At 38.4% G+C, this 25865-nt stretch overlaps 1 protein-coding gene across 7 annotated transcripts in view; it reads right to left on the bottom strand.

The window, feature by feature from the left end:
- Positions 1-25865, bottom strand: part of UTRN (utrophin) — a 541342-nt gene that overhangs the window by 20427 nt on the left and 495050 nt on the right. For 5 of the 7 annotated variants that reach the window (XM_075203650.1, XM_075203649.1, XM_075203652.1 and 2 more), the window contains 5 exons: positions 13868-14034; positions 10644-10755; positions 2766-2902; positions 1408-1446; positions 1203-1268 (listed from right to left, as the gene is read on the bottom strand). In XM_075203650.1, the coding sequence (XP_075059751.1) occupies positions 1203-1268; positions 1408-1446; positions 2766-2902; positions 10644-10755; positions 13868-14034 (521 nt within the window). The remainder of the gene's footprint in view (positions 1-1202; positions 1269-1407; positions 1447-2765; positions 2903-10643; positions 10756-13867; positions 14035-25865) is intronic. The other 2 variants (XM_075203651.1, XM_075203653.1) reach the window with 1 other exon arrangement.

Genomic DNA, 25865 nt, shown 5'->3' with positions numbered 1-25865 from the left:
TTCAAGTGTTTCTGCTTTGAAGTAAACGTCTTCAAAACTTGTGCAGTGATAAAAGACAAACAAACTTTTTAATAAATATGTAAATAAGTGCTGGGTTGCAGCTTTGTGAAACACAGCAGGATTATTTGCTTCTGCACCCTTTTCGATTCACTTTTGCTCAAACTGAATAGGAGATGACAATGTTGTCAGAGAGACACAGATCATAAATGTGCAATCACGTTAAGATCAAAGCCTTGTTTCCTAACCAGTGAGCTATAAACCGGTAACTTGTACATTATCCACAATTTAAACCCTTAGCGACAAAGTTATGTGGGAGATGAATGCATTTCTTACTGTTAGGAGATACAGCGTCTTAGGATGGCTGGCAATGAGCCAGTAATAAAAGCAGCAGTGTTGACATTAACCTGCGGCAATGTGATAAACAAGCCAACAATCATATAAAAATAAAGTAATACATTTATGGGCATGCTCACCGAAGGTTGACAACTTTATTAAGATTCTGCATATTTACAATAGACATATTTGGGTTATATTTCATATGTAGTGTAGATTATAAGGAGATCAGTAGTTATCACAGATTTCTGTGACCAGATAAATGCACAATGCCACAGGCCTACAGGTCACAGACTTTGAGACAGGCGCAGAACACTACAGCTCCTGGCCCCATAAGAAAACTGGGGGGGGGAGCAGGGGCAACAGTACAGTCAGTTCTCCTGTAGTCATTCTGAGCATGGGCAGTGAAGCCCTGTCTTGTCTTCCCTGCATTTGTTCTCAGATGATAGTGGAGGGAGGCAGCGGCAGAACGAGCACTGCTGCGGCAAGTGCGGCTGGAACGGCCTCCCTCACCTTTGGGGCCCAGAGCTGCTGCATGCCATCTGAAAGAGGTAGTTCTGCCAATGCTTTGCAGAGAAGTTTGATATCCTTCAAATGTAAATAGCATAGTACATGATATTCCTTATCCAGGGTTTCTTAAACTTCTTTTATTAACATGTACCTTCACGTGATGGTACTGCCTAAACTGTGGTCAGTTTACCCCGTTATGTTATTCAAAGTACCCCCTAATCTAAGTAAATTTATACAAAGATCCCTCATTTAAATGAAAAAATCCCTTTTAATTAGTTTTCAAAATGTTTTATTATTTACGGTATCATTTGTGCGTCACAAACACGTCTGTATAATATGACTTGCGCACAGTTACTCACCTGCTGGCATACTGCTCTATCCTGGAATGTGTGTCATCATCAAATAGTTCCGGGGACTGCAAAGGACTAAAATGAATAAAAATAAAAGCTATGAAAAAAAAATCTGATTTTAAAGAAAGTTAAAACAGACTGCAGACAGTGACACATACAACTAAGTAAAAGAACTTGCAAGAGTGGGGGAGCTTGACACGGACATTATACTCACTCAAATTGGTCAGGCCACATGCTGATGAGTGTTATAGGGCTGTAAAAGAAGAACAAGGAGGAAACCAAGAGAGAAAAAAACTTTAATGCCATGTAAGCGACAGCAGAAAATCCAAAAAGCCCAAATGTTCTCTGCCCCAAGAGGTTTATAAAGATACTGAAAATGGAAGCTCCAGTGCAAGTTCCTGGCTGACTGCTAGTGCACGTAGAAGATTTTGCAACAGTAATGCAGTACATTTGTTAATTTCCTTGCAGTCTGAGGAAGTTCCACGTAGAATTACTGCTATAATAAATCTTTTTTTGTTAATAAATGTGCCAGGAATTGCAATGAGGTTCAATGGAGCTTGAAGCTAGGTCAGAAGAATCTTACTGTGCCAGGAGATAATTGCAGCATAGAACAATATAGAGAAAACCAGACTCCCAACCAAGGAATATGACCATAATTAAATATAGGTAAATAAAAACTGGTGAAGTAAGTTGGTGGCAATCACACAAAGGAACTTATTAAACCATTATTTTTTCTACTGTAAAATAAAAATTCTTAAAAACAGCTCTTACAATATAAAGATTATTTTATCTGATGGTAAATTCAGAAAAAATGTTCAAAGCAGAAATCATTAAACATAACAATGATTTTAAATGACTGCAGTTCTCTATACTTAGTAAGGATGAACAAAAATTATTCACAAGAAAGTAGGCATTATAATCTATAGCACTTTAAACTATAGCAAGCCTATTTTAAAAATGCTGTATAGTTTTACCATTATATTCTTGCCCCACACTTTATTATAGGTTTAACATTTTCTATCAATATGATCTAAATGAAGACACATTTGCTGTTCTTCAGGATAGTGTTTCCTAAATACTACCCAAGAGGCTAACACCATAGCAAGATGTCATCATATCCTTGTTTGAATGCATCTATACATTTCTACTAGACATATAAAGGCTGATTTCTGATTGGTTGTTGTGGATCAGTGCAATTTTGCAATCTTAAAAAATACAATTTTCGCAAAATAGCCCAAGTGACTAAACAACTAACTAAAATGGCTGAATTCTCTATTACCCAAAAGACAATAAGTAATTTAGGCCACAATGTTGAGACAAAATCATATGAATTTAGATTACAATTAGGTAAATTCTGGATAATAAATACTAGCACATTACATTGTATTATACTGCTACAGCTATTTAACTTAAAATGCTTAACTTATAAATGGGGCATAGAAATGTAGTGAAATTTATGTAGATGTTGGTTTTATGGAATTAATTGGATATTAGAGGTCCCTGTTTATCACAAGCAGTAAAGCTACTTAAAAAATATAAGCCTGAACATAGTGCTGTTAGCAGCCAACTTACGTTTCCATGTTATCTCCTTCAAGCACAGTTTGCACGGGTAGGTAGCCTAATCTGGGATGCTTGTCAAAATACTTCTTGGAACGGAATTTGTTTTTCAACACCTTGGTGAAATCTCGAACATCTTCGCCTGATGTTGTCTGAGAAAAAAAAATGGAATAAATACATTTAGATGAAACCGATTTAACATTTCGGTTTATTTGGCTTTATGCCATTTTCCATTGGGTCATGAGGGACCTTTTGGACTAGATAGCTCATAGAAACAGAGTAATTTAAATATTAAATGTTTGGCAGGAGTTGTCATCAAGTCTACCAGATTGACAGGGTTCTGCTAAATCTGCAAAATAATTAACACATAAGTTTGACTTCTGTACAACAAATTGAAAGGATAAAAGAGACAAGTTCTGGCACCAGCCTTATCCCATAAGGCATAAATAGAAACAGAAAATATATTAAGAGATTGCAAGAACAACACAAAGTAAAGTAACATATTTAGTACAAATAGATCACTTAAATATAACATTATTGCGCAAATACTAAAAATAATACTTCTTGAAACTGCAAGAAAATATATGTTTTATATGTGGTCCTGTGGAAAAAAAGGATTTTTATTTTTTATTTTTAAATCTAAAGTGTACTAAAAAGTTTTGGAAATGTGTGAATTGTTTTTAAGATATTGAGCTATTCGAAATCTGAGAAATCCCTACTGTACTAAATCTGTATTATCACTAGTTATAAATCCACTGTGAAACACAATTCATTAAAAGTAGAGATGTTCACTGACTCCCGTAGTTTGGTTTGGTTTTAATTTTGGATGTGCATTAACTTTGTGATTTGATTTTGTTTTTGGCAAAACTGCCCTTGCATGTTTTGGTTTTGGTCCTGCATTTTTTAGAAAAATTGCTAAAATATGCTAAAATCACATTTATTTATTTTTTAATTCCTACATTATTATTAACCTCAATAACACTAATTTCCAGTCATTTCCAGTCAATGTTGACCACCTCACAGGTCACAATTTTATTCTCATACACTTTCGGACAAAAGACTGCAGCGAACTGGTTGGATGCTAAGCGACAGAGCAATGACACAAACACACGGCAGTTCATAGCACATCTAGGAAACATTGTCATACAGCAGAGGCAGAAAAGTGATGCAAGATTGAATTGTCCTTGGGCCCTCCCCCCCCACTCTTAGGTAAGATATTGAAAAGGACATGTACGGTTTAACAAACCAAGCACTTCAGCGACAAGGAGTGCCACTTTTGTGGCTGAAGTACTTCGTTTGTTTCGGCCCCCACAAAACAAGCTAACAATGGGATTAAGGCAGCTAAGAAAACAGTGCTGTGAATGAACTCTACAGTGGCAAGATGTTGTTGTCATCATCCTCAACCTCATCAGTGTGCACATCATCCTCACACATTATTATTTTATCCCCGCTGGAATCCACCATTACAAAAGTGCCTGTAGTTTGATGTAATTGACGGTAAAGGTCTTCCTCGTGGAATGTTTAGTTTATTTTGATGAACATCATTTTTTCCACAAATAAACGCTCTAAGGCTGACCAGCAAGATGAGGAAAGCTCAATAAACCTCAAAGCCCTATTTTTTAGGACGTAGCCTCCTACGCCAATCACTGAGGTTTCCGGCTGTGCTGAAAACTCACTGGAGGGTGGGCAGGTTAGGTATTGCAAAGTAAGTTTGTACATGGGTCTCAAAATTGCATTTTTTTCCTCCAAGTATGTAAAGGGACTGTCTGGTGTATCTATTTCAATACTGTCGTTAAAAAAATCCTCCACCATCCTTTGAATTTTAATACTAGGATCAGGTGGAGTTACGGCAGAGGGGTCACGGTTTTTGGTCAATTCTTTTAGGCCAGACCAGATGTCAAAATGTTGTACTGAGTCATCTGCATCATCCCTGGGTCTCTTGGGAAAGCTAAGTTTTTTCTAAGTAGCATTTGCCTGAAAAACTGGAGGAGACATACCACTTGAGCTGTCATCTTGCTCACCAGGAGCTCATTGCATCTCTTGAGATCTAGGTCAGTTGAAAGCAAAGAGAAGACATAGCTCTTGAAGCTAGGATCAAGCACAGTCTCTAAAATGTAGTGATCCGATTTCAAGATTTTGATAACTCTTCGATCCTGGTGAAGCGAATAAAGTACTTGATCTACAAATCCAAAATACTTAGCGTAATTGCTTTGTTTCCTCTCCTCCTTCAATTTCTCAAGCTGCTTTTCCAAAAGTCTAATTAAGGGAATCACTTTGCTCAAGCTAGCAGTGTCTGAACTCGCTTCACAGATGACTACATTGAATCGTTTCAGCACCTTCCACAACATGGAAAGTATTCTACACTGCATTGGACTAAAATACATTTCCCCTCCTTTCCCAATGTCATGGCTTGTTGAGTAAGTGTGGATGGCTTTTCGCTGCTCCTCCATCCTCAGAAGCAAAAATTGGGTGGAATTCCACCTTGTTACCACCTCTTGCTTCAGTTGGTGGCAGGGCAAATTAAATTGTAGCTGCTGCAATCTCCTACATGCTGTTGCAGAATACCAGAAATGTCCCAAAATTTTAAAGGCCAGAGACAGCATCTCCTGCACGTCCCTGTCATTTTTCACAAAGCTCTGTACCACTAAGTTGATTGTGTGAGCAAAACAGTGAATGTGATGGAAATCACACAGCTGTAATGCTCTCACAATATTGGTGGCATTATCAGAAATGACATAGCCTTAGTTTTTGTAACAGATTGTCAGCTGTATGCCTCTTAGTGAAACCTGTGATACAAAGAGTAGCCTGCTTCAGAAAAATCTGACATAGTTGGGTACATTCTGCTGCTGTTCCTTGTGGTAAAGGCGAATCACCAACCCAGTGGGCTGTCACAGTCATATAATCTTTAGTTTGCCCAGTACTGCTTGTCCATATCTGTGGTTAAGTGTACAGTAGGTAGCTGTAGCCCAATAATTACATTTTTACAAAGATTCTGGTAGAGGTGAGGAATAGCTTTTCTAGTAAAATGGTGTCATGATGGAATTTGGTAACGGGGACATAAGAGCTCAATTAACTGTCTAAAACCAGCTGCATTAATAGGGGATATTGGACGCAGATCTAATACTAGCATAGTTGCCATGGCGTCTGTGATCCGCTTTGCGACTGGGTGACAGCTTTCATACTTGCTTCCTCTTGCAAAGGATTGTTTAACAGTCAATTGTTTTAAACTACTAGTAGTCTTCTTCTTGGTCTGCTTCTGGGATGAAGATCCACCCCAGCAGTAGCAGCAGCAGCATGGGCACTAACGCTAAAGAATTCTACTGAGGAATTCTGGATTGTGGAGGAGTCATCTAGCCCTAGCAACTTGGATGTAGGACTAACTCTGATCGTTAGTGAGGATATTGATGAGGATGTTGTTGCGGGTGTAGATTGCAGGTGCCGGGATCTAGGTGTGCGAAGGGAGCTTTGCTAATGGTGGACTGCTTGTTGTCATATTTTGAGAATAAGTTTCAGATTTTCCCAATTGCTTCCCATGAACTCTCTTCAAATGGCGTAACATGGATGAGGTTCCTAGATGGTTAAGGTCCCTACCTCTACTGACTGTGGCTTTACAAACGCTAAAAAAGGCTAGACAACTGTTGTCAGGATTTGGGTAAAAATAATTCCACACATAAGAGGTGGATTTTATGGTTTTATGCCCAGGAATGACAATGGCTTTCTTCTTATCACTGGCAAGAAATGTTTCCACTGGTGCAAGACTTACACAAACAACATCATCGTTATCAACACCCTCATTAAAGCAACAGAAATATCCTCTCTCATCCTGTTGCAATTCAAAAGTGGCATCCTCAGTCATGATAGTAATCCCTCTACGTCATCTGCTAAAGCCTATGTTAAAGTGCATAGTGGTTTTAAGTCAGGGAATTTTTTTTTAAAAAACAGGTTTTACCTTGGTAAAGAAAAAAAAACACCTGTAATCAAGGCAAAGTTAACTGCAGAAAAAAAAAAATTGCCAACATGCCATTCTACACACGCAGTGGCAAGAAAAGAATCATGCTTCCCCTTTCTGTATGAGTGCTAGTTCTGCAACTGTCGTTGAGGCATCTTCTTGTAAGGTCAGTTATGATGATTAAAGACTTTGTCATTCTGACTCAAAAAGTGGTGCCAAAATACTTTTAATTATAAAAGTCGAGCTGGAAGAAAACAGTAAGGCATTAGAAGAAACTGTATGTTCAGATTCAGAAATGACACAAATCCCTGAGGCGAGTCTATCCACGAGTGCTATGTGTAAGCCTGACCTTTCTGACACTGTACTCATATAGAAGACTCCTTTCAGCATTTCTGCTGATGTGTGGATGAGCAGCCGAAGTGCAACTGGTGATACACAAATTGAGGAACATACATCCTGTGTTATATATCATATGAATGCCCAATATGTAAAATAAATCTAAAAAATTTCAATTTCTCACAATGCCATATTTTTCATTTTTTTTAAATAAATCTCAAAAATTGTTTTTACTGTTGTTAATAAATCCCCAAAGTTTTATTTTGGGATCATGATGGGATCGTCTGCTACAAGAACTTTCAATTTGAGTGATTCGTGAAAATTGTATTAATTGAGACACTACACGTCTTAGGAAGTCAACAAAACAAGATTTTTTTTCTAGTTCACTTCATTAGAGGAATGCACAGTCCTCTGCAAGTGTGTGTGGGGACGAGATTCTACAGACAGCGCCTGCTCCCACTTCTGCGCAGGTGTGCAAACTTAAGTGGAAAGTAAAAATAAACCTATTTATTAGGATAGACTAATGGCATAATTTAAAGCGGCTTGCTTGAATGTTCATATGTTATTTTTTTCTTTACTGCATAATAGTGTCTTAAGCTCTCTCTTGCTTGCCTGGGAGAGATGACTGTATACAGAGCGCAATGCTGTCTCCCAGGTTTCCTTCAGTTCCCCCAGCATGAACTGTGACATACACTGGAAACTGAACTGGAAGCAAGCCAAGGACAGTCTGAAATGTCCACATAGAAAGTGAGTTTGATTGCCACTCCTGAACCGGATTCCTCTACTGTATGCAATCACAGTTACAATGCTGAGCAGTTGAAAACCTGCCCTGAATAGAGCAAAGTACATAAAGAGCGCATTCAATACAATTATTTTTTACAAACCCTATTTTTTTTGCTGACTAGATCAGCCGCAAAGCAATATGTAGTAACACCAAAAAAGTAACATCATAAAAAAAAGTAACAAAATAAGCATAAAAATACTAACATGCTAATGTTACACTGCAAACATATGTAACAGAAAATATAGCTAAATTGTGGAAAAAATACTTTTACTAGTTTTGAGATATGTGATTACAGTGTTGTGCAAACACTTTAATACTTAATAAGTTTGGTTAGTCCACATGAGGGCAACAATTACATTTTCTTAACCATTAGTAGTCTCTATATTTTACTATGCATATTCCCACTCAATAAATTGGTGTTTAATAATTCCTGACATACTGCTTCTCATGGTTATATGCACCTTCAGCGTGAATACAATATTAGTCAGCTAAATTGTACAGGTAACACATCAACTGTAATTAAAGCTACAGTAGATGATCCTCAGGGAAACAAGTTTAAAGCTTGGAAACAAGATGACAAAATGTGTGAATTTTAGAAAGGTTGAAAAGCTCCCTCTTGGCCCTAAGAACCCCTTATTAACGTTAGACAGGGGGAAAAAATCTGATTTTTTTTTTTAACTTAAAAATGTTTCCGCTTTAAAGTGCTAAATGAGTTTTACAAGCTGCTAAATGATTAAATATGTCATTTCCAGCCTCCTTTGCCTTAGAGCAATAATTATGCAAGTATATATTTCCAGCATCTTTCTGAGCAAAAATACAGTGCTGTGTGCTTCTGGGGCTGTTGGTAACTACACTGGTTCAAGGATTCGATTTCATACAATTAGAAAGACTTTGCAACTCTCAATACTACGACATCCAAGGAACACAGATCTGACTATGTCCATCATGTGCTACTTTAAGACGTGTAATTGTTTCAGTCATTGCTATTTTTGAGCCATCAAATGATTTGTATCTTGGGTATCAGAAGTGACCTAAACATGCATGACATACTGCTTACATTATGGTCAGTCTTTGCCATACTTGCCAACTCTCCCGGAATGTCCGGGAGACTCCCGCATTTTGCGAGAGTCTCACGGACTCACGGGAGAGTGTGGCAATCTCCCGCATCTGGAGAATTCTGTCCACTTCCTAGTGAAGTGGGTAGAATTAGGTCCTAAACGCCGCGATTCATTTGGCCCCGCCCCCCGCTGTCAAATGACGTGTTTGTGTCATTACATCATGGGGTTGGGTCCAAAATTAAGCACATTTTGGAGCCCCTCCCCCGTCACGCCCACCTCCTCTGCAGGCTCCCAGAATTGAAGATCATAAAGTTGGTAAGTATGGTCTTTGCAGATATGCTCTGTAAAGGAGAATCCAAGCATAAGAATGAGCGGGAAACACATTAAAGACAGAGTGATGATGCGTGTATAGCTCTATGGTACAGCAGGCAGGGGCAATCTACAACCAGGGACAGATAGTGGCCACCAAGATGTGCCCCTAGGCGAACAAACACAAAACACTGCCTCCCATATGAAACCAGTGTTCTACACGAGCAGACACATGTAATGAAAGTATGTGCTCAAGAAGAAAGAACAACGCCCTTTAAGGTATTGTTTATTTCTGAAAGTATCAATTGCATTAAGTAAAACTATTTCACAGCCTTAGAAAAGTGAAACCCTACCTACCTAATAAATCTTGTAGCATAATTAAAATGGATTGCTTAAACACATTTCCCGAGAGATATCAGCAATCGATGGTTGTGAGTGTATGGGTTATTATTTACATGAAACAACATTAACTAAAAGGTCTCACATGGTTTGCAGTGTAGCATAGTAAGTGGACATAAATTGGAAATACCTGGAAGAATGAAGGATGCCAAGCTTAATGAAAGCAAAACATACACATAGGTGCTAATCACACAAATAACGTTCCAACATGGTTAAGGGGCATTTATAAAAATGCTGGACAGGGTCAGTTGCTTATAATTAGGTCTACTCGTGCAGCCACGCTAGCCATAAGTGACTTTAAAAGAGGGGTGACTGTTGGGGTGAGTTTGGCAGGAGCATCAGTGACCAAGTAAGCTCAAGTTGCTCCTATTTTACAAACAACAGTGTCTAAGGTGATGTCAGTATGGAATTCCAAGGGAAAAACTTCATTATTATTATTATTGTAGATCTGTAAGGTGCCACAGTGCCCCACAGCACCGAACAGTAGGGAAAATAGTACATACATACAACAGAAACATACAAGGTAGACAAAATAATGGTCAGTCATGCAGACATGAAAACAAAGGGTATGAGCAGCAGTTGACTGATTTTCTTGTGGAACAATGGTGCTGAATCCCACAATTTCAGACATTGGTAGACTCAATGCCATGGCGGATGCAGGCCTGTCCTGGAGGCAACACCCTATGAAGTAACTTTATATTGGTGCTTCCATTTTTCTTGCCCCTACCTGACACAGCAAGACACTACAGGAAAGGAATTTGAGATAGTGGCATAGTTTTCACACTGTCAGCTTGTTCAAGTATGATACACACATATGCGACATGCAAATCAATTCCAAATCACTGCAGGGAATGAAAAGTTCTGATTTAAGTGCATAGAAGAAATAAGTAGTGTGATAACAAGACAAGTCAAGAAACACAAAAGACTCTGACTGATTATAGGCTGATGCATGCCATATGTAATCATTTATGAATCTACATGTACATTTTTTCCATTTACAAATTCAATAGACAAGCCATAATTCACCTACATAGAAGCATCATAGTAACAGTACTTACAGGTATGCAATACTCCACCATCGGGTGATGCAACTTATGACCTTTTGCAGTCCTTCCAGAGAAGAAACAGCTTTGACAAACATCATAGTTGAAATGTTTCAAACTCCGATACCTAAAATAATTAAAAAATATACATATAGAAATGTTGCTTAATAATACTGTACATTATTTTTATAAATTTTTCCACATGACCTCTGCAAATCAATATTGTAGCAAACAATACTTTCCTAATATAAGCTGTAGTTTCTACATATTTGCTTACTAAGGTCCCAATTCAACAAACAATAAATCAAGTGGCATCACATTAATATCCAAACCTCTCATAACTGCCATCATGTATTGGCTTAAAATTGTAAAGAAAGCACAAGTATAACAAAATAATACTAAGTTAATTGATATAGTACATGGAATGGGAAAACATTTTAAAGATAGGATAATGCACAATGTTCTGTAAATTCTAATGATATTAGAAGTCAAGATGGTAATTCGTGACCTGATAATGGCTCAGACTGAGCACTTTTATAAAGTTCATGGAAATCCAAGATTTACTTCAGTAATCCCTAATAATTTACAGTATGTGGCGCACTATTTTTTATTATGAACTCACCCATTATGAGCAATAACATCCAAACGTACCGTTTATACAGATATTATTTACAGGAGTTTATGCATATGATAGCATCAATTATGTATTATATCATTATAGTCATCAAGTTATACCTGTATTGGTGTTAACATAAATACTTAAGTGATAGCATCACTAAGCACTTTTTATAATACATATACAGTTTTAATGTATTTTTTTTTATTTATTTATTTTAAACACCAGTGGGTAACCAGCCTTAGACACTTTATCCTTTAATTTGGCATGTAAATTTAGTGTCAAATGTTGAGAGCAATGTTATTAACTTCGTCACATGAGCAGCAAGAGCTTGAGGAATGAGTGCCTAAAAGTTTAAGACGAAGGATGCAGTAGATTGTTAACACATATAAAATATCACATAATGTGCAGTAGATTTAATAAATATAGCTTGCTAAGTAACATTTTAGTACTTTTCCTTTTACACGGAAAACACATCTTCAATGTAATTTGATCAACCATCTTTATTGGCTTGCTGCTGAAAGGTCTAATTTTTAATACTGCAATCTATGGCCCAGGAGAATGCACAGAAATAAAATAATACGCATTTTCTATGTAACTCACTAAAAATCCAATTTGCAGCTTGTGTTTGTCTATGCATAGGATACTATTTTATGGAACGTACTAGAACTAGCTGTAATAAGCTTCTCTCTAAAGTATTTACTGTGAAAGAACAGAACGGGCATCTGCAAACAGTGAAGATCATCCTAGATGCAAACATTAGTTCCGATATTCAGCTGTAATAAGTTATAATAAGATAGGGTAGATTTACTAAACCTTCTAAAAAGGAAAAGTGGAAGTGTTGCCCATAGCAACCAATCAGATTATATCTATTATACCGTGTGGTGGCAAACAGCAGGGAACAGTACGTAGGGGACAGTCTGGTGCAATGTTTGGGGGCACCAGTAAGTACCATTTATGGAGGAATAGGGTAGTTCACTATTTGAGGGTTGGTGCCAAGTGTGGTATAATGTGTTGATTATAAACTGGTATAATGTGTTGCATATAATTTACTGGTATTTGAATTGTATTTTGACAGCTGCTGTGTATTATGCTGCTCAATATTAGGTATGCTATGTCACCTATCAGTCTGCACAGACACAGACATTTTGTTTTTGAATTGCTCACAGTTTTTTAATTAAAAATGTGCCCTGGTTCCTAACGTATGAAGTTATTTGTCTTACTGGACAGTCACAAAGGAACAGGCAGAACGCAGGGATTAATAAAGCCTAAATTACCATATGTAAATTTGCCATTTTGATTTTAGAACTATGCAAGCTTTCATGTGGGCCGTTTATAATTGTTAGCTCTAAAGTTGTTATATATCCAAATGGCTGATTATACTTGTCCATTTTAGATAGGGGCAGGCAGCATGTTTCAGGATGTCACCATGACTTGACTTCTGCTATCTGTCACAAGCTTGGTTAGACTGATAGCTACTTGCTAGTATTGACACAGCTAAACTTGGAGGCGTGGCGTCTAACACACCTCTGCTGTTAGCGAGGGACCCACGCAAGGCAGTATGGGTTTTGCTGCAAGAGACGTGCAAGTTGCAGTTCTCCAAGCCAGACATCAACGAGGTAACGGGTGAATAGGCGTAGTCGTACTGTCCAAGGGCAAGCCGTGCGGGATGCAACGTACAAGGGGTTAAACCAACAGGGCAGTCAGGAAGACAGGAGTAAGATACCAAGAGACAGATGCAGCACAAGGGAGAATCCAAGATCAGGGTCAAGAGTAGCCGGGTCAGAAGCCGGAAAGTCAGTCAGTAAGCAGGAATAGAACCTGGAGCGCTGGAGCATGAGGGGACCTGATAACTCTAGCACCCTATTGGTGTCAGAGCCTCCTATTAATAGAGGGAGCAGGAGGCTGATTAGCCAATTGATAATTAGGTGGTAAGAGGGTAGCTGACCGCCGATAATGAAGGTCAATAGCGTCCCATTGCCTAGCAATGAGATGCGGAAGTAACTGGGCATGCACCCGCTGGACGCCGGCCCGGACAGAGAGGAAGCGTCCCGTTGCTAGCCAAGAGTAGGGAAAGGAGAGGGAGAATACCTTTCTGTCGATTCCACTCACACTGTCAGCAGGGAGGAGCCACTTGGTAGCTAGGAGGTGAAGTGAGATCCTTATCACTGCTGCCCTTAGAAATATTCTAGTCTAGGTACTAATGTATCAATATTTAGTTAAAACTATATTGGTTTTGCAGAGGTCTTGTTGAATAAAAAGAAGGGTAGTCAAAAGTTACTGTTTAGTAAACTCAAGTATATTACCATTTGTAAAGATGATCTGGCAACTAGAGACACATTTAACTTTGTTAAACAAGCGGTTTCCAGTTATTGTTAGCAATATATATATATTCAGAGAACGAATGTTTATCATGTACGAAAATGAATGCCAATATATTCTTAAGATTATTTGTATGAAGTAAAACTGAAATCTTTTTCTTCCCTGTAATATGATCACCTTTGGAGATATGTAACTATTTCTACATAATAATTTGGATTAATTTGATTTGCCATCATGACTGTTTGAAGATGCCTGTAATCTTACAAAAATACCTTAACATAGCAGATTTAGTTTCACCTACCTGAACCCTACAATAGGACATTCTTTGCAGATATTACACTTGGCTTGATGCTTAGCGGTTTCAGCGGCTGCCACTCTGTGTAACACAGGCATCCACACCATGGACTGAGGCTCCAAACGCATCCATTCAATGAATTGTTTCACATTGATCTCTGGCTTATTTTGAGCCTATAGAGATAAAATTACATCACACTAAGTTACAGCATTCCAGATCTTAGGTAAAGTTCTACTCATCATCATCATCATCATCATCTATTTCTATAGCGCCATTAATTCGGCAGCGCTGTACAGAGAACGCATTCGCATTGTTCCCTGCCCCATTGAAGCTTACAATCTAAATTCCCTTATATACATGCACACACAGACAGACAGAGACAGAGAATAGGGTCAATTTTGATAGCAGCCAATTAAACTACTAATATGTTTTTGGATTGTGGGAGGAATCCGGAGCACCCGGAGGAAACCCACGCAAACACAGGGAGAACATACAAACTCCACACAGATAAGGCCATGCTCTCAAATTTATAGGCCTCGGTAAAACTGTCCTCTCCTGGTTTTCCTCTTACTTCACCAACTGCTCCTTTTCTGTCTCTACACATGACTCCCAAGTCCTCCCTTCTTCCCTCACCTGTCGAAGTTCACAAAGGTTCTGTTCTTGGCACCCTGGTCTTCTCTCTCTACACCTCCTCCTTTGGTGACCTCTTTCACTCCTTTGGCCCCCAGTACTATCTCTATAGATGATACCCAAATCTATCTTTCATCCCCTGACCTCTCCCCTTCCAGTACAACTCGTGTCTCCAGCTGTCTCTCTCCAATTTCATCTTGGATGTTCCAATGCTTTTTTAAACCCTCGCTTTCCAAGATCTCAATCAATCCCCCCTCCTACATCTTCAAGATCATTTCTACCTACACTCCATGCCATCCCCTCCATTCTGCCAATGACCGCCACCTCACTAATTCATTGATATGCCGAGCTGCTCTCCAGCTGTGGAACAATCTCCTATGCCGTATCAGGTTAGCCTCTAGTCTCAAAGGCTTCAAGCGTGACTTAAGACGCATTTCTTTATTGAGGCCTATCCTCCTTTGTCTTGGTTTTCACCCCCACTGCCCTAATCAATACCACGCTAGTTGTGTCTCCCCCTTTCCTTTAGAATGTAAGCTCTGAAGAGCATGGCCCTCATTTTGTTCTCATTCTAATACTCCATCACCCTCTATACCTCTTGGCCTGCTTCCCTAGCCCTGTTTTCTTAAGCTCAGAACTACTTCACACTGGACACTACCATCAATCTCACTCACTGCCATTTAAAATAATTTGATCTGCATTAATGGCTGTATATTTGTTTATTCATAATGTCTAGTCTTTGTATTTTGCTCTTCATGTAATGTGTTATGGATCACTGCTTTCTGTATGTCATGTACTGTGCTGCAGACCTTTTGTGGTACCTTAGAAATAAAAGATAATAATAATGATAATAATAAAAATAATAATAACAATAATAATAATTGTGAGGACATGGGGTGCTACTGGACTGAAGACTTTTTATTCATTACCCATTTCACACAGTTTAATGTACTTTTTAATCCTTGTCTAATCCAGTCTACGTATATACACCAGATCATTGGTGTATTATGTGTATTATTATTTCATGTAATTAGATACATTTTGTCCTTGCTATTACCTGCAATATTGAATGTATTATAAATAGAAAGAATATTGCCATATTGTCTGAAAATAACAGGACAGCAGAAGTTATTTTGCTTGTGTTAGTTAAGGTAATTACCATTTGTCTCAAATGTCCATTGTTGTGAGGTGTGGCTTAGATCTGAGGCAAACAACAGGAGGACACCTTTACAGGCACTTGCAACATGTAAGGGTGGATGGCAGAAAAGCCCAAGGACTTAGGGACTCTGGGGCAGCCATTACCCTGGTACGGCCCGAGTTGGTGGATTCCAGAAGAATTATCCTCAACAAGAACTTTAATGTTAGGATGGTGGATGGGCAGAGATTCCAACAGCCCAAGTCCAGTTGCATTTGGGCCATTGTAACAACTTGGTGGAAATTGGAGTTATGGCAGGAATGTCCAATGAGGTGATTTTGGGCAATAATTTAGGGCAAGACATTGCAAATTATTTTGTTGGAAAAGATGCCCATAGAAAGACGAGCCCCAGGCAGAGGAAGAACATCCACCTCTACAAGCCAGTGACAACCGGGTGTCAGCAAACTCTTTTCCAGTGGGAACATCTGGGGTATGTTAGACTTCTCACCTCCTAGTTCAGCAGCACTAATATCAGTTAGTGGTTTCTGAGCATCTTGAATCCTCTGCGCTCTCCAAAGCCTGACATTTACCAGGGGAACAGATGGCACCAGAATGCACTATGGGAAGAAGACAAGCTGGCGGAGGCATTGTGATTCTCTGGGCAATCTTCTGCTGGGAAACCATGGATCCTGGCATTCATGTGGATGTTACGTTGACACGTACCACCTACCTAAACATTGCTGCAGATCAAGCACACCCCTTCATGGCAATGGTATTCCCTTTCAGCAGGATAATGCGTCCTGCTACACTGCAGAAATTGTTCAGGAATGGTTTGATGAACATGACAAAGAGTTGAAGGTGTTGACTTTTTGGCCTCCAAATTTCGCAGATTTCAATCCGATCAAGCATCTGTGGGATATGCTGGAAAAACAAGTCCAATCCATGGAGGCCCCACCTCGCAATTTACAGGACTTAAAGGATCTGCTGCTAACGACTTGGTGTCAGATACCACAGGACGCCTTCAGAGGTCTTGTGTAGTCCATGTCTGTACGGGTCAGAGATATTTTGGCGGCATAAGGCAGGTAGTTTTAATGTTGTGTGGTATATGCATCTGGAGCAAGGATACAGCAGTTATTATTATCAACGTGTATCTGATCAATAATTGCATCCAGTGATGATCATTATCTTCAAATATTGAGAATGATGGGTTCCGTGTCTTTCACATCTTTAAAAACACATGCACCCCTATCCCCCCTAAATCAATACACAGCACCAGCATAAGACAACCTGGGCTTGTTCCCCCTAAAGTAGGACTATGACAGTTGGGTATATATTTTGTAAGCAGGTCAGACCCAAGGACCCTTGGAACCCATGATTAGTGGACAGTGAGACGCCAGCTACTTTACATCCAGTTTTGCTATCAGACATAACATGATTCTCTACAGCAGACCTGATTTTTGCTAGGCATTTACTCTCTATGGGGGTTATTTTGGCAGCATATTGTATGATTTGATGGTTCATTAACTGTTTTAATAAAAAAAAAGTTCTGTTCCTCAAAGTGAACAATTATTTCTGTGTTTAAATTAGCCCAAGTGAGACTCACTTTTTAGTGGAACCACCAATTTAATAATTTGGGGCACAGGAACAGGAAACACACCCATTTTTATTAGTGCTTAAAGCATAATGTAATGACCACAAATGTACTGGGACCTGCAGCCACCAATCAAACATTTAATTCCACTCGTCAAATTATCACTAACTGACCAAGCTTCATATATAGTGGTTATGTGTTAAACCACATGTGTGATAATTGTTATAACATCAGCCTCTCAATCTCCTGAGTTGATGACATCACAATATGCTAAGACATCACAGAGGCATCACATGCTCATCACTGGCTAATCTTTGTCAGATTGAGTTGTATCTGGTGTTGAGAGGAAGCAGTTTATAGTTATCAGAGATATTTTTACCGAAAGGTGAGAGATAGTAGTCGAATTTAACACCCTGAAGTACTTTTATCCAGCGGTGAAAAGTAGCAGATCATTGTTACACACCTGAGGTCAACATGTCACAAGTAGTGGTAAGTGATGTTATTTCTCTACTTAATATGTTCTACATAACGTTACCTCTGCTTTACAGGTTACGTATCTTGCTCCTTTCAATAACCTATTTATTCTATGCTCTGAGCAGTAGGTAATTTAAAAATGGGGTAGGTAAGGCAGGGAAGACACATTTTGTAGGTATTTGGGGTGACCATCATTTACACATTCTTGCACTGGTGTACACAGAGAGGTTTATGTTACGCTGATTACATATTGCGTTGCTGGCATATAATACGCATTTTTACTTACGCGCAAGAGCAAAAAGTATTAGTTGAGAAACGTGTGGTTTATGCGCATGCTCAGATGTAAGAAAGTGTATTGCACGCCAACAACGCGGTTTGTGTTAAACTCAACGTGAGCCCCATAAAGCATAAGAGCCATATATAATGCATGACCTGGTAAACTAAAGAAGGAATGTTGTGGATTTTATATGTTTTGGGTGGATTTTATAAATTTATTTTCAACTCTTTTATTTATTTATAAATAAAAGAGTTAAAAATACTGTCGGACAACTACCCTCACCTAATACTGGTTACTATGTGTCTATGTGTTAACCACATGTGTGATAACTGCACCATGTTATAACATCAGCCTCTCACTCTCCTGGGTTGATGACATCACAATATGCTAAGACATCACAGAGTCACCACATGCTCATCACTGGCTAATCTTTGTTAGATTGAGTTGTATCTGGTGTTGAGAGGAAGCAGTTTATAGTTGTCAGAGATATTTTTACCGAGAGGTGAGAGATAGTAGTCGAATTTAACACCCTGAAGTTGACATGTCACAAGTAGTGGTAAGTGATGTTATCTCTCCACTTAAGATGTTCTACATAACGCTACCTCCGCCTTACAGGTTACACATCTTGCTGCTCTAACCTATTTATTCTATGCTTTGATCAGTAGATAATTTACTCTTAGTACTTCTACCTTCTTATCCCGAGTGTTGACCCATTCATGACCAATTCTTACATTTTACTGATCTGCCAGTTTTATACATGTTTTATTCCTTAGTCTACACTAGTAACAGTTCTATCGGTTCAAAACAGATAGGGCTTTCTTTAGGTGGTATGAGAATACATTAGATTTGAAATATACACTGTTTTATTTCATGGGCCTTATATGGACAAATAATAAGAACAGTAAACTTTTTCCATGATTCTTCCCAAATTAACTTTCACCCAATTATTCACACTAAAATGTAGCTATCTAATTCTGCCAAGCATAGCAATACCAGTTAATAGCAATTTATACACAGGTCTGACATTGTGATAGGAACATGATACACTCACTGTTCTGCCAGGTGGGAGGAGTAGCATTAGTGTCTACATATAATAGTCTCCCTTAATATATATATATATATATATATATATAATACTTTCCCTAAATGAATAAGTATAAGGAATAAGTAATTGATTTGCTAAATTCCAGATGAATGTATTAAAGTGCAGCTTATCTCCTTTCCCATCAGAAACTCCCAAAAATCAGGCTACCGGAGGACTTGGTTGAGGAGGGGCAGCGCATCATGAAGCTTGCCCCACTGCACCACTACAAGCCTGGCCCTATTACACAGGACATGATTCCGGAACTCACGTAAGTGCCGTATGATAGTGGATATATAAAAAGTGCACATTTGTAAATAATTGGGGGTAGGGCCAGGACAGTGAAGTCAAATGATGGGGGCTGGGGTCAATGTAGGCATTTTTTGGGTGGAACCATTGTGTGTAACACTTATGCATTCTTGCTCTGGTTTATTACAATCATACAGAATGCAAAAGTGTCACAAAAAATGTATAACATGATCTCATCACTCTTGGAGAAGGGTTACAAAAGGAATTAGAAGCTTTTATATCTGTCTTCTGTTCACAATTATTTGTTTATTCTAAAGATGTATGTTTTTATGCTGGCTACGCTGCACACAGTGAGGGAAGAGTCTGATTATTATCTGTGTCTAATAGCAGCTTGCGTGCGCAGCGCTTTTACACTTTCATAAATGATCTCTTACTGTTTAAAGACCAGACCACAACCCACAAATAACACTTTTCGTGGGAGAGTAGGGATCCCTGGCATGCAGAAAGGGTGTGGCCTTGAAGAGTAGGGGTGTGGCCACAACCACATTAAAGTGGCATGGGCCCGAGACAGTTTTTATATTATGCAATTTTGGAAGGTATGGCTTTAGCATGAAGGGGAAAAATCACTGCTGAGCCTGTAACATTACACGTCCTGTGCTTGTTATTGCTGTACTCACTGCCTGTATAGCCATTTAAATTCTATGTATGACTGTGTATAACATAAAACCTATTTACCCCATATGCAGCTTGCCCCGGGAGAGAGAGATCGCCAAACTACTCCCATTTACAAATGAGGAAAAGTGGTTGGATTATATGAAAAGGTCAAAAAAGGCCATCGTGGTAAGAATCTATTCTCAAATGCTTGCAGAGAGACTTGTCACAGAGTCACCGTCATAATGAGGCAAAGAGAGATTATACTGTAACATTATATTGTACATTAAGGAACAAGTGGTCATTACACATTTCTCATAGATGTTTTAGTAAAGCAATAAGAGGAGTTAGGAAGGTCTTTAAGTTACTCCCAAAAGACAACATACAAATTAGCTACTCCTATTCAGGAAAACAGACTTCTGCACATGTAATTTACATAGACCCCTTTGAGTCATGCTTTACCCACTAGGTCTTAGAATGTGACACAGGCTTGTGCTGAGACAGAATTTCCACGTATAAGATATCGCTGTAGATTCATATGCTGAGCAGACAATCGTGTCCTGCACTGATGAGCTCTAACAATGGTGACATTCTTTTTATTTGATCTGAAAGATGCATCCCAGAAGTTTGTTCTCCTGCACAGGAGTCACTTGGTTATTACTTCACAGATTTCCCCTGTGTTTAAGTAACAGCTGCTACTTCTCTGCTTCACTAATCTATTCAGCCATCAAATATGCCCAAGCTGTACATTGCACTGCCCACAATACATGCAGCGACCTGACACACAGCTCTGCTGAACTGTCTGACAGTTTTCTTTTCTCTCATTAAAGACAAAAACACCCCTAACCCTCAACCCAGCCCCACAACTCATACAATCAAACTAAAAAGTTCTTTACACCACAGTAGAATTGGTAATAAAAATACTAACATTGGTATTTTCATTGTGAAGAACTACTACCCATGTACTAATAGGAATAATGCACCCACTACTGTAACATATACTTCTTCTCAGCGGAACCCTTCTGTGACTTCTTATTCCTTATATTTCACAGTAGGGGTGCAGAACCCCATATATTTATTATTATTTTATTTATAAAGTGTCAGCATGTACCACAGTGCAGAATAGTAGAGAGATGGAACATGCATTCATCACTAAACAGGGTAACATAAGCTGAGAGATAGAATGTAAGGGCTCTTCTCACAAGAGCTTACAGTATAAGAGAAAACAAGGAATTAATACAGAAGGTACAAGTGTTGAGTGTGTGTGTCCTGTGTGTGTGCTAAAAAGCACTACAGAATTTGCTGGCACTATATAAATAAATGTTGATGATGATGATGATGATGATGGATAGAGCCAGGATGTAATACTGGGAGTGCTCATGACTATTTAGTGAACTGGCTGTCCTATAAATATGTATTTTGGGGATGGCAGCAGAGAATATTCTAGATTAAGGGATATAGTACACATAATATGAATGGGACATTATGTGGCGCATGGTAGGGATGGGCAGAGAACGGTTTAGCTATGCGATATGGGAGTTCACCAAAGGGAAGTGTAAAGATTGTGAAGCTTGTGAAAAAAAAAGGGAGAGAATTCCAGAGGACAGGAGCAGCATCAGAGAAGTCTTGTAAGAGGGAATGGCCTGTGGTTACATGATATATTTCTCATATAAAGGTCTATTCTGCCATCCAGTAATTATCTTGAAGAGTAACCAAACATGCTTCAAAAGGACAGATGTATCTGGTAGTCCCAGTTGAGGGTTCTTTTCTCCAGCATGATGCATTTAGTAGTTGTGAGTTTAGAATACTATCATGTGTTTGTCTAAAGAACTGACACTACCTGTTGGTTGATGCCTCTTATATTCCAGGATGCTCTCCAAATAAAAAAAGACTATGAACAACTGGACAGAGCGTACATAATGAGGGAAAGAGACACAATGAAAATAGAAGTCAAACTTCAGGATATCAAAATGAAACAAAAACGTGAACAATTTGCCCAAGAGTATAAAAATTTCCAGGCAGATATTGGAAGGATTTTAAGGTATGGACAATAGGATCTTTTCTAAACCAGATGACAGCAGGTGTGACAGAGTATTGATGTTTGGGTGCAGGTCATCTAATTGTCCTGTCTTATTTTTCCATGCCAGGATCCAGCGAGAAAAAGGGGTAAAAGAACAAGCAGCTAAAATCCAGGCGGTAAAGAGAGAGAGTTACGCAAAACGCCAAGTGTTTCAACCGAAGTGGGATGAGCTACGGTGAGAGTAATGGAAAGAATAGGGCACAATTGAAGAATTATTTTTTAAATATTTAATATTATTATATTTATTTATATGGCGCAGTCTAAAATGATTACTCATTAATATGAGACAGATGTGACACAGCTTATTATTACCAGTGAAACATGGAAACTTTTCCATAAACTACAGAACAACATTGCCCCAGTGGTCAGATAGCCCAGAGAACAAGTCAGAAGTCTTGTTTAGCTCAAAGTTCCCTCAGTACATAAAACACTGTGATATATAACCAATCTTCCATCTTGTTCGGCCATGTCTAAGTCTATGTATTTGTTCTCTTGCAGGGTAACTGGACTTCCGGTCCAAATATGTCCCAAAATTAAATGAAAACCCAAGACGACCAAAAGACCCCAGTTCTGTATTAATAAATAACCTGTTCTAACTGTCATGTGTTTCTTTTCCTTTTACATCACCCATCTATTAGGTTATTGTTATTATCATTATGAATGTTTAGTTTTTATTAGGTAAACCATTTATTTAGGTAGAAAGCAGACAGGAGTCTCACATCTGGTTACCCTACATTATCCACACGGAGGTGATCAGACCTTTAAATCAGTTTAATGGATGAGTACATTATAGGAAATTGGCACTGACGGGAAGGAATCAGACAGGCAGGTATAAACATGAACCCTAAGTGGAGTCTAATAGTTACATGGAGAAATGCCTCTCTTATGAATATGTAACCTTATTTGGCACACGGTACACTGATATAAATGTACCAACTTCCCAAAGGGGAAGATACAAGAACACTAATGTTTAAAAATGGTTCTCGGGCAATCCGCAATATGTGAAAAGTGGAAGAAAAACAAGAATTTTGAAATAAATCCCTGTTTAAACAGGAAATCAATTTCAGAGAGTAATCAAAGCGCTGAGGGAGGGGTTACTGGAAGAAGAGAACAATGTTCTCTCTTGAAAAATATGTTTACACAATGTAGAAATGCATGAACCTAATTACATAAAGCAGTATTAGGAACTCAGGATGCAACTTTACCAACAAATAATCATTACACAAGAGATTCTTACCCTGTTTCTGATAGGACACAAATTAAACATGATCTCACATTAAATTTGTGTCTGCTATAATTTTTGGCCCCTTAATTACAACTATTCTCCTAAAATTAACCAATTATTATGTTTGTGGTTGGCCACAGAAACAGGTACGTGGCTGATGCCCATTCAGAGTAGAATGCCAGCCAACTATTCCCATTAGTTCTGCCACAATCACCACAACTTGACGCAGCAAGCCCTGTACATACCTATATAAATGGATGTCAATGCACAGAAATAGATGTATGATGTCCGTAAACACAGAGCTGTTCCCTACCGCATGTCGGAGAAGGAAATGGCCATCATATCACTACAGTTGTGTTTGGTAGTTGCAGCCATAAAACTGGCATTATGCACAGCAACAGTGAGCGGGTGACTGGACAGGTAAATCCCAATTTGTGCTCCTGATGAAAACATTTACGTCTCTATGAAGGCAAATACAAAACACCACTAATTATATTATTAAATGTATGAGTTGTGTTGTCTACTTGCCAGTACAATAGCTCACCAAAAAAGAAGGTATAACTAGTGCCAATATACAATATATCCCAGGTAGAGTTAGGATGTATTCATCATCATCATCAGTTATTTATATAGCGCCACTAATTCTGCAGCGCTGTACAGAGAACTCATTCACATCAGTCCCTGCCCCATTGGAGTTTACAGTCTAACATCCCTAACATAGACACACACACACAGAGAAAGACTATGGTCAATTTGATAGCAGCCAATTAACCTACTAGTATGTTTTTAGAGTGTGGGAGGAAACCGGAGGAAACCCACGCAAACACGGGGAGAACATACAAACTCCACACAGATAAGGCCATGGTCGGGAATCAAACTCATGACCCCAGTGCTGTGAGACAGAAGTGCTAACCACTAGGCCACCGTGCTACTATGTTATGACAGACTTGAAGCAACACAGCTACAAGTTTATTACGGTACAACGGCTTAAAAATTAAAGACATTTTGTCTATGTACTGTTATACTTAATTCCGTTCATCCAAAAAGGGGTGCGTTGTTTTTTTAAATTTTTCTGACATTCATGCAAAAAAAAATCTACTTATACCCTGGATCCTAATTGCACTGCAAAAGTTGCAGTAACTGTATAACATGATAAACACTATACATACATTGCAATACATAAAATATTAAAGACCAACGATGACGATGAGGTGAGTTTTCAGCCTTGTAGAGAAATGTCCATTTATTAGAAATAGTTTATATTATAGAACAAAAATGAATAGGTTTATAATACGGTAATCAAAGTTTAATACAAATCAGTTAAATAGTCATTTCCTGAGCTATTAATTACTATGCTGACATGGGTAGACAATATGAAATGTCCCCAACCACTAAAAATCACAGATTTAAAAGGTTTTAAATGTACTAATAGCATAATGTGATATATGTGTCTTGACTGACAAACACACTTTCTAAGCATCGAACAGAATTACAAGTTAAGTGATGTAGATTAAAAATGAAATAAAACCCTGAATCATGCTATGTATTTCATTAACAAAAATAACAGCGTCTCATTATATTGTTTTGACAGGTTGGCTCTTTTCTTTAGTGTATTGACTAATCCTGTCTAGGGAAATATTTAGTCACTGGCTAAAAACATATGAAACTGTCTATTGAGCAGACCATAACAAAACAATAAATATAATCAAAGCATGAAATACATTTTCATATAATAAATTGCAAATATGTGTTCAATTTAGTTGTTTACAAAACATCTTCTAAAGAATCTTGTAATGATAATGAATCAGCTATAACAATCAAAACAATATTGTGTGAGTTTAAAATCTTTGAAGAATATGGCCTTCAATTTAATGGACTCTATATCTTTATTCTAAATTTCATGTTATTCATCATTGAAGGTTTGAGTAAATATAGGATGGTGAATTCTATGTTAGTAACATTCAAAATAAGCATAAACAGTTATCTACATCCCTTGATTGAGCTAATTTACAGCAATATATATTACAAGTTAACCCGTGCATGATACTCATGCATTCTAGTCAAATCAAGCTACTTAAGGTGTTAAAAAGGTTCTTGTCATGCATTTGGGGCTAGGCCAGGCCTCCTCAGGGGAAGAGCGTTGCTTCCCGATGCAAGCGCCCTTTTTTAACGTGGTTTTGTCCACATGTCACCACCTCATCATTCTTCTCCATCACCTCATCCTTCATTTTCATCGCCACATCTATCCAGATGTCTATCCAGACACAGGGATCTCTCTCAGCGGTCCTGAGTATCACACTCCTCTCGCTCTGTCACCCCCGGCAACCACCAACCACTCCCCACTGTCACCCCCGGCAACCACCAACCACTCCCAACTGTCACTTCTCCTTCAAGAAATATATATATATATATATATATATATATATATATATATTTTAAATCTTTATAAACACTTTTAACAATTAACAAATTAAATTAACAAATTAAAAACATCTTAGTATACCAAACTTCAGCCCTTTCTGAGGTTTTTTTTCCACACACACTAAGAATTTAGTAGGTCAGTGTATAACTCCGCCCAGCAGGTGGCGCTGCAGCTTGGTTTTATTTTTTCCGC

Source organism: Mixophyes fleayi, chromosome 3 (genome assembly GCF_038048845.1).
Source record: "Mixophyes fleayi isolate aMixFle1 chromosome 3, aMixFle1.hap1, whole genome shotgun sequence".
Taxonomy (NCBI): domain Eukaryota; kingdom Metazoa; phylum Chordata; class Amphibia; order Anura; family Limnodynastidae; genus Mixophyes; species Mixophyes fleayi.
This window is presented reverse-complemented; position numbering and strand designations above follow the sequence as displayed.